At 44.5% G+C, this 9,807-nt stretch overlaps 1 protein-coding gene across 1 annotated transcript in view; it reads right to left on the bottom strand.

The window, feature by feature from the left end:
• The window catches only part of LOC139921202 (high affinity 3',5'-cyclic-AMP phosphodiesterase 7A-like), a 29,969-nt gene extending 23,102 nt beyond the window's left edge, over positions 1-6,867 (bottom strand). Inside the window, exons 1-3 of the mRNA XM_071911390.2 lie at positions 6,831-6,867; positions 6,694-6,746; positions 6,248-6,604 (exon numbers count right to left, since the gene is read on the bottom strand). Coding sequence (XP_071767491.2) covers positions 6,248-6,382 — 135 coding nt within the window. The 5' untranslated portion in view covers positions 6,383-6,604; positions 6,694-6,746; positions 6,831-6,867. The remainder of the gene's footprint in view (positions 1-6,247; positions 6,605-6,693; positions 6,747-6,830) is intronic.
• Between the last annotated feature and the right edge of the window lie 2,940 nt (positions 6,868-9,807).

Genomic DNA, 9,807 nt, shown 5'->3' on the forward strand with positions numbered 1-9,807 from the left:
GGACCAAATTACACACAAACCCAAAGCACTGCAGCAGCATCCAGAGTTAAAGTGTTTTTGTTTTAAGTAGATTTGGAGAAAAGCAAGTTTGTTTCAGGTCACAGCGTTGTGTTTGGACCAGAAGTAAAGATGAAGAGCAGTGGCTCTTCTTAATTATTATTAATTTACAATATGCTATCTAGCTATGTTTATCTAATTACTATTAATTTACAGTATTCTGTCCAGCTATGTTGAGGGTTTGCTTAAACAAGGCAGCAGTAAACATGTCGCTCCCGTCTGGGCCAATCAGGAACAAACTGTAGTTTCTCTTTGGCCAATCAGTCATTTTGAAAGCTGAATGCAGCGGTGAGATGCATGATTTCCCAAATTTTGTTCAAAATCAGATCAGTTTGAGTTTTTGTGCGACACATGGATGAGTGAATAAACGTTGTGGCGCCCCCCTCAGGCCAATCAGTGCAATTTTAGAAATGCCAAAACAGAGCAATGAGACGCATCGTTCCCTGAAGTTTCGTCAAAATGCGTTCAGCGGCGTCCGACCGGACGGACGGAGCGGGCCGGTCCAGAGACGATGAGGTCATCATGGAGCTCAGTGACAGACCGTTTTTTAACTATTGAGTGAATCATCTTCTGAACAGAGACAGTCTTTGGTGCAGCTGTCAGACCGCTATGCCGGGCACCAGCACCACACAACCCCCCAACACACACACACACACACACACACACACACACACACACACACACACACACACACACACACACACACAGCCCCATAGCAACGGGCCAAACACCCAGCATAAACACTCAAGACACACACACACCTACAGTACACATACACACACAGATACAAACCAGAAATACAGACACACACACTTCACTGACTGCAGGCTGTTAAATTAAAAAGTTTGACTGGATTTGAAACCTCGTCCTGTGTGAGCGGAGTGTGTGTGAGCGGAGTGTGTGTGAGCGGAGTGTGTGTCTGCAGCAGGTTGGGTTAACAGACTGGAACCTTCTGAAACCCATTAAAACTCTTTGTCTTCATTCCTGAAATACTGACAAGATGTTTTTTCTCCGTCAACAAACAGGAGGGAAAACTTCAGACGTTTTGTTGATGTAAAACGATTTCTTGCACTAAAATGAACACTTTTAAAACCAGGCTCAAAACCTTTTTATTCTGCACTACCTATGCAACTTGATCTTTATTCTCTTTTTTATGCATTTTAATTCTTTATTTATATGCACTGTCTTCTAAATGTGATTTTAATGTCTTTATTTTTCTTCTGTTTATGTACAGCACTTTGAACTGCCGATGTGTATGAAATGTGAAGCTTCATGATCAGGCTCTGAGTTAAAACTCGGTGGTAGAGTTTCAAAACGACAGTCTTAAACCCTGAAAATCGTACTTTTACAGGAGCAGTTTTTCATATTGAGCAGCTGGAGACAGTGAACAGTGAGTGTGAGCGTGAGAACTAACTGCAAATAAAGTCGACGCTGTGTTTTTTTAACACAATGCTGCTATTTGTTCCCGGTCGGTTCAGCTTCCCTCAGGCTGAAGCCGCTCGACTCGGGACTTCACACTTTCAAATATCATGCAAATCGGAGCGGCGTGCAAGCGAAGCCGGCCCACAGTATTCAAATCCTGCAGGCAGAGAGACGAGCAGAGAGACGAGCAGAGAGACGAGCAGAGAGACGAGCAGAGAGACGAGCAGAGAGACGAGCAGAGAGACGAGCAGGGAGACGACGGCCTACAATCACATACTGCAGGTTTAGTTTCCCGCATTAATAACTGCAGAAGATGTTGACAGGAGTGTAAATAATTGCAGAGATCATTTGGTTCCCAAAATCGTTGAAGCACTAGTCTTCTTTAAACTAAAACTCCTCCATCTTCCTTTCTTCCCTTCTCTTCTCCACCATCATCATCATCATCATCATCCTCGGCTCACAGGAATATTTGTTCCATCTATTGCCTGGCTGCTGTGACCTTTGACCCCTGACCTCCCAACTATTAGATGCCGGTAGGAGGGGCAAAGACACGATACGGTCCATCCTCCTGAAGAAAATTCAGTTTACGACACACAGGGTGAAAACACAGAACAGCAGAACATTCAACTCAGAAACTCCTGGTGAAACAAGACCAGAGCCCAAAACAAGACCAGAGCCCAAAGAAGACCAGAGCCCAAACAAGACCAGAGCTCAAACAAGACCAGAGCCCAAACAAGACCAGAGCCCAAAACAAGACCAGAGCCCAAACAAGACCAGAGCCCAAACAAGACCAGAGCCCAAAACAAGACCAGAGCCCAAACAAGACCAGAGCCCAAAACAAGACCAGAGCCCAAACAAGACCAGAGCCCAAACAAGACCAGAGCCCAAACAAGACCAGAGCCCAAACAAGACCAGAGCCCAAAACAAGACCAGAGTCCAAACAAGACCAGAGCCCAAAACATTCAAAGGCGCTTCAGAAATCCAGAAGCTTGTCATGAGTTGTCGCTCCTCACATCGACCGCTGGACCAAACCTTCCTTCAGCTTGTATTATCATGTAGTGACGGGATGAAATATTAAAATTCAATATATCTCAATACAGAATGTGTCAGTCTGTATGTTGTGTCAGGAACATGAATGGTGATATCAGCTCCATGTTATTCTGCTGTCAGGAACATGAATGGTGATATCAGCTCCATGTTATTCTGCTGTCAGGAACATGAATGGTGATATCAGCTCCATGTTATTCTGCTGTCAGGAACATGAATGGTGATATCAGCTCCATGTTATTCTGCTGTCAGGAACATGAATGGTGATATCAGCTCCATGTTATTCTGCTGTAGTAATCACTAATGAGACTCTTGACCATCACAGTTTCACAAGCTCTCCATCCAAATTATATTATTGTCACTTTGTAATGACATTTTTAAATTGTTGTTTACATTCTAGCAGCCAATGGCATCGCTAGAAAGATTTGAGTCTCAGAAATAAACAGAATTCTGCACAGTCAGACTTTGATGTCATTGTTGTATCAAATTGTGAACCACATATCTTCAGTCTCTTCATCCTCTTCAGTCTCTTCATCTTCTTCATCCTCTTCATCTTCAGTCTCTTCATCCTCTTCAGTCTCTTCATCTTCTTCATCCTCATCTTCAGTCTCTTCATCCTCTTCAGTCTCTTCATCTTCTTTATCCTCTTCATCTTCAGTCTCTTCATCCTCTTCATCTTCCTCAGTCTCTTCATCTTCTTCATCGTCTTCAGTCTCTTCATCTTCTTCATCCTCTTCATCTTCAGTCTCTTCATCTTCCTCAGTTTCTTCATCTTCTTCAGTCTCTTCCTCAGTGTTGCAGTAGCTGTTTAACTCTGTACAGGTGGAACCAGTTTTACCTGTTAGCCAGTTTTAAGGCAGCGTCTTGTTTGGGCTCTGGACTCTCAAGTGCTGAAATGTAGCTTGGTTATAATAACTTATTCCAGATGAAAATATAAAGACGTTGATCTCCATGAGGCGCAAAAGTGACAAAACAGTGCAAAACCTGAAAAAGTGCACCGACAGCAGACCTCATCACTTCTGAAGTGAGTGAGTTCTTGTCGGTTCTTTTTATCAATGAATAATTTTCAATCAAATCAAGTGTGAACGTCGCTTTGAGGAAGCAAACATCAGACAGCAGCGGCAGGCCGGCGGTCGGCTTGTTGTGAACACGCCGCCGTGCGCTGCTCGTGTTTCGGTGCGATGGCAAAACAACAGACAGCCGACTCACCGGTCAGTTAAAACAACATGATCACATTCTGACTGCGAGCAGCGAGGAAGGGCGGCTGGTGAAATGTTTCACGACAAAAACAGATTTAAACCTCAAATAAGAAACCGCTCATCCTCACTGTTCTAACTGTGCAGGTTCACAGAGGAAGAGGAGGAAGAGGAGGAAGAGGAAGAGGAGGAGGAGGAAGAGGAGAGGAGGGAGAGGAGAGGAGGGAGAGGAGGAGGAGGGAGAGGAGGAGGAGGAAGAGGAGGAGGAGGAGGAAGAGGAGTAGGAAGAGGAGGAGGAAGAGGAAGTGGAGAGGAGGAAGAGGAAGAGGAAGAGGAAGAGGAAGAGGAGGAGGAAGAGGAGAGGAGGAAGAGGAGAGGAGGAAGAGGAGGAGGAGAAAGAGGAGGAAGAGGAGAGGAGGGAGAGGAGGGAGAGGAGGAGGAGGAGAGGAGGGAGAGGAAGAGGAGGAGAAAGAAGAGGAGGAGGAAGTGGAGGAGGAGGAAGAGGAGAGGAGGGAGAGGAGGAGGAGGGAGAGGAGGAGGAGGAAGAGGAGGAGGAGGAGGAAGAGGAGTAGGAAGAGGAGGAAGAGGAAGTGGAGAGGAGGAGGAAGAGGAAGAGGAAGAGGAGGAGGAGGAGGAAGAGGAGAGGAGGAAGAGGAGGAGGAGAAAGAGGAGGAAGAGGAGGAAGAAATTCTGGAAACTTCACTAGATCACCAACAGTACAAGCAGCCAGATATCAGGAGGTTGAACATGATGATATTTCTGTGACCATAAAACAACGAAGTAAGAGTGAAGTGAAGAAGAGATAAACAAGATAAATAAGATCTGAGGAGAGACCGCAGCAGGGAGCGGAAACAAAAACTCATCAAGTCACTGAATATGAATATGAGTGAAACTGGTTTTCTGTAAAGGAAAACTTTTCTTCTTCGTGATATCCGAGACAAAAAAATAAAATAACTGCCAAGTCGACCAACAGCTTGAACCTGATGAAGCTGCTTCTTTTAAAGCTCCATATTCTCCAGAGATTTATTTTGTCTTTCTGTCCATTCAGAGCTGTGTGTGTGGTGTCATGAACCAAAAACACTCTCAATCCATTTCTCCACGTTCATTTTCCAGCATCTCTCTGAGCCTTACCAAGAACAGGCCGTTTCTGTCTCCGTGTCTTTAAGGCTCATTAATATTAACGACCCTCTGTTCTGATTGGCTAACCGTTTCGAGAGCGAAACGTGAGACGCCGCGGCCCGGCGGCTACAGGTAGGGAAAACTCTCCGGTAATAAACGATGACGACCGCTCGACCGCTTTGAAAAAAACACTTTGTTAGTCTATTATTTCTTACAGAAATGATAATGAGCGAACCTTTGTGACGCCGCAAAGTTACGGAAGTCCAAACGGCTCGTTTAGAGGCTCGCTTTTCTAATATGGATTGTGTGGATTTAGTTTTGATGCTTTCACCATGTTTAGATACACATCCAACTCCTTTATCATCACAGAGGAGAGGGAGTCCTGTTTACATGATGTGGAGCTTTAAACTGATTAAACTACATTTCACTGCAGAGAAGTTAGACCCATTACAGCTTTCTACACACACACACACACACACACACAATCCTGAACTGTTGGGAGTAAATAAACCAAACATCAATAAATTTACCCATTTTTTATACCGTCTGATAGGCAGGAGAAGTGGAGCGGCGGTCTGGACTCTGTAAGTAACTGATATTAGGAAAGCAGAGCCGGGCGATAATTCAATATTCTGGTTTCTGGTCTGTCAGTGAATCATGTGGTGATGATCTGGAGATTTTGGGAAATCATAATTCAGCTGCTGAACTGATGAGAACAAGCTTCTGACACACTGAGGTATGAAACATGTTAGGTGTTTGACATCACACCTAACATTACCATTCAGTTCAATGGGATGAACATCAATTTGATTATTTAACATGGGATTTTGCAGACATGAACCATATCGTGATATATATCGATATCGGAAATAATCCTTATGATTATGGTGATATTGATTTCAAACGTATCGCCCAGCTCTATAGGAAAGGGTATTTTAAGTGGAAAAGGCAGAAATGTATCTATATTCTTTAATAAAACAGATTCTTGCTCTATCTGTGGTTGTTTGCCTCTTGAGTAGGGCTGCAACTAACGATTATTTTCTTTGTCGATTAATCTGTCGATTATTTTCTCAATTAATCGATTAGTTGTTTGGTCTATAAAATGTCAGAAAATGGTGAAAAATGTAGATCAGTGTTTCCCAAAGCCCAAGATGACGTCCTCAAACGTCTTGTTTTGTCCACAACCCAAAGATATTCAGTTTACTGTCACAGAGGAGTAAAGAAACCAGAAAATATTCACATTTAAGAAGCTGGAATCAGAGAATTTTGACTTATTTTTCTTAAAAAATTACTCAAACCGATTAATCGATTATCAAAATAGTTGGCGATTAATTTAATAGTTGACAACTAATCGATTAATCGTTGCAGCTCTACTCTTGAGGTCAAAGGTCAGCCGGGCGTCTCACCTTGCTGAGCTGCCGGGGCGTCGGACCAATCAGAGCCGAGCTGCTGCTGAAGCTGATGGCCCCCCGCCGGCTGAGGACGTGTTTGGGGACGGGCCGGTCCAGAGGCAGCACCGGCAGCTGGCAGCATACTTCCATCGAACAGACGGCCAGGAGGAGCTGCTGCAGCGGAACGTCACAGGCACGAGTCTGGAACCCTGGAGAACCCCTGGAGAACCCCGGAGAACCACTGGAGATCCCTGGAGACCAATGGAGAACCCTGGAGAACCCTGGGGATCCCTGGAGACCACTGGGGAACCCTGGAGAACCACTGGAGACCACTGGGGAACCCTGGAGACCACTGGAGATCCCTGGAGACCACTGGAGATCCCTGGAGAACCCTGGGGATCCCTGGAGACCACTGGGGAACCCTGGAGAACCACTGGAGACCACTGGGGAACCCTGGAGACCACTGGAGACCACTGGAGACCACTGGAGATCCCTGGAGACCACTGGAGAACCCCTGGAGAATCACTGGAGACCACTGGAGAACCCCTGCAGAATCACTGGAGAACCCCTGGAGAATCACTGGAAACTACTGGAGAACCCTGGAGACCACTGGAGAACCCTGAAGACCACTGTAGTTCTTGGAAAACTCCTGGAAACCACTGGAGATCCCAGGAGAACGACTGGGAACTCCTGGAGATCACAGGAGAACCCTGGAAACCACTGGAGCTTTCTCGAAACACCTGGAAACCACTACAAAACCCTGGAGACCAATGGAGAATCGTGGAAACCACTGGAACCACTGGAGATCCCTGGAGAACCCTGGAGAACCCTGGAGAGCCCCAGAGGAAGAAGACTGGAGTCTCAGACCCGCTCAAGTCGTCCCTGCTGAACCGGAGCCTTCTCTCTGCGTTTTATTTGTATTTTCCATCACATCGGACACATTTCTGTCTGCATGTCTCAGCTGTGGCTCCCCGCCCGGCCAGGCCGCAGTCCGGCAGCTTCCTCATATCAAACACACCCCGCTTCAACACGCAGCACCGCCGCCAGCGCGTGCAACAACAATACAGATAAAACAGAATGTGAAAATCCATCCAGATTTAAGAGAGAGAGAGACAGAGACAGAGAGAGAGAGAGAGAAAGAGAGAGAGAGAGAGAGAGAGCTTCTAGACTGGAGGAGTGTGTGTTGAGGCAGCAGCATCAGTCCGGTTTCCTCTCATCTGTCCGAAACTACTAAAACCCAGCGGCGAACAAACCGGCTGGAAACGGATTTTCCATGACGACACACACACACACACACACAAACACTCACACACACATCAACAACCACTTACTAAAGAAATAAAAGTCAAAACGCAAACGACAACAAAGGCAGCGACTTGCATTTCCTCCCACTGAGCTGCCAGTGTCAAGTTAGCCGCGCTGTGTCCGGCGGTACTTCCGATTACAAGTTTCAAAATAAAAGCCAAGTTGACCGCTGGCGTGTTGCAACGTTTTTAACAGTAATACAAGAAATAGGAATACGAGTAATGCAAAGTACTAAAGTGAAAATGAATAACTTATTTAAGGAGGAATCTGAAATTAATGAAAAGACATTTTTTCCCCCTAGTTTTCACAGCATATTCATCCATATAGGTCTATGCAAGATGCCATATACTGTATATAGAGCTTTTAATTGAAAACACAGACTCTTCCCTGTGAACTACAGATCATACATTTCCATCAAAACCATCAAAATTCAGCTTGAAAGGCAGAATCTGAAATAGTAACAAAAGCTAGGTTACCTGTCAACTGAAACTTTCTGCCTAAAACTGCACTCAACAACAAGCACAGGTCCTGTTCAGGCCCACAGCGCCCTCTAGAGGCCGGCTGACGAACTGTGGATGACAGACTGACTACTTGTCCGACCTGAAAATGCCTCTTCATGCCATCTTCAACCTGCCGTGGGAAAACCAGCACAGATCCTGTACAGGTCCACTAACTTTACTTCAATACCACAAGGTAATAAGTACTGTTAAAGTGTGTAGAGCAGCAGAAGAACAGTTATCAAGTTACTGTTTAGCTAAATAACACAGGAGAGATGTTAAGTTTCACTGTTTTCACACCGGGAGACTCTGTGGACTGAGTTCAGTCTGCTGGTCTGCTGTCTGTACATCTCCACATGACAGACATGATGTGATGTGACATCAGGCCATTAGAGATCCATTTAGATCACTTACACTGACCAACTTTTGATTTCGCCTCCGTATGGGAAACGCTGCATCTCGCAGCCAAAGACGCCCTCTGTCCTCGGCTGCACCGTGGGAAAAAAAATCAATGCTGTGTCAATGCGTACATTTTTTAACGTGCTAAACAGTTCAAATTAATCGCAAAAATGAACACATTAATTTTCCCAGCACTAAAAATAATATATAAATAATAATAATAACAAATAAATAAAGACATGGCGCCTTCATTGTAAGTGTATGCAAGTGTGCATCACTAGTACATTTTCCACCATATATCCATGACCATGCAGTCCTATGCAAAATGCCATACGCTGTATATAGGGCTACAAAAATATTATGAGTTACATTTCACGCTTTTATTTTGAAGGCAGAATCAGATAGCTTCCGGTATCCTCCTGCTTATGTCCGTTAAGCTTGACGCCGCTGCTACCGTCTTCCCCAAACATCCCGCTGACGGCCAGCCTGTCCGGACTGACTGAACAAATGGCACTGCGTCACGTGATGAGACGCCTTCTGTGATTGGTCGAGCCGGGAGGTTCAGTTTAATAGGCTGAATTCTACTGGATGATTCAATAACGCTGACTCCTGACTCCACTCTTATTCCAGAAAGCAGGATTGGCAAATTATCCAGATCTGTTAACTCAGAATTCACAGAAATCCAGGATTTTCTGTTCCAAAAACTGGGGTCAGAGTAAATCTAGATCAGTTACTATGGCAACTGGTGCTCTCAGCTAACCTGCTCTGTGGCAGCTTTACTTGAGGCTGACTTGAGTTAAACCTGACTGAGCCTGCAGCATTTAAGCATCACACAAGTCAGTTCCTTCAACTTTTCTGGAAAATGGCTTTAAACCTGTCATGGGAGATCCCGTTGACATGGAAGCTCAAATTATTTGCAGGGCTTTATGTCGAGACTCGAGAGTATTTACGGAAGCCTAATGCATTCACTTGAGAAAAAAAATTTGCCCTGTTTTTCTGAATTAACGAGATAATTATCTCAGAATTCTGAGAAAAGTTTTCATGGAAAAAAAATAATTCTGCTCTGTTTTTCTGAATGAACAAGATAATTATCTCGTTCATTCAGAAAAACAGAGCATTAAAAAAATAATAATTCTGCTGTTTTTCTGAATTAACGAGATAATTATCTCAGAAAAACAGAGCAGAATTATTTTTTTCCATTAAAACTTTTCTCAGAATTCTGAGATAATTATCTCGTTAATTCAGAAAAACGGCAAAAAAAAAAAGAAATTCTCAAGTGAATGCATTACGCTTCCGTAGACACTAGATAAGAGATATAAATGTGATAAACCTTCCCTTTGTGTCCTGGGGTCGCGGCTCTGCTGAGCTCCTTCA

This window comes from Centroberyx gerrardi, chromosome 13, assembly GCF_048128805.1.
Source record: "Centroberyx gerrardi isolate f3 chromosome 13, fCenGer3.hap1.cur.20231027, whole genome shotgun sequence".
NCBI classification, from domain to species: Eukaryota; Metazoa; Chordata; class Actinopteri; order Beryciformes; family Berycidae; genus Centroberyx; species Centroberyx gerrardi.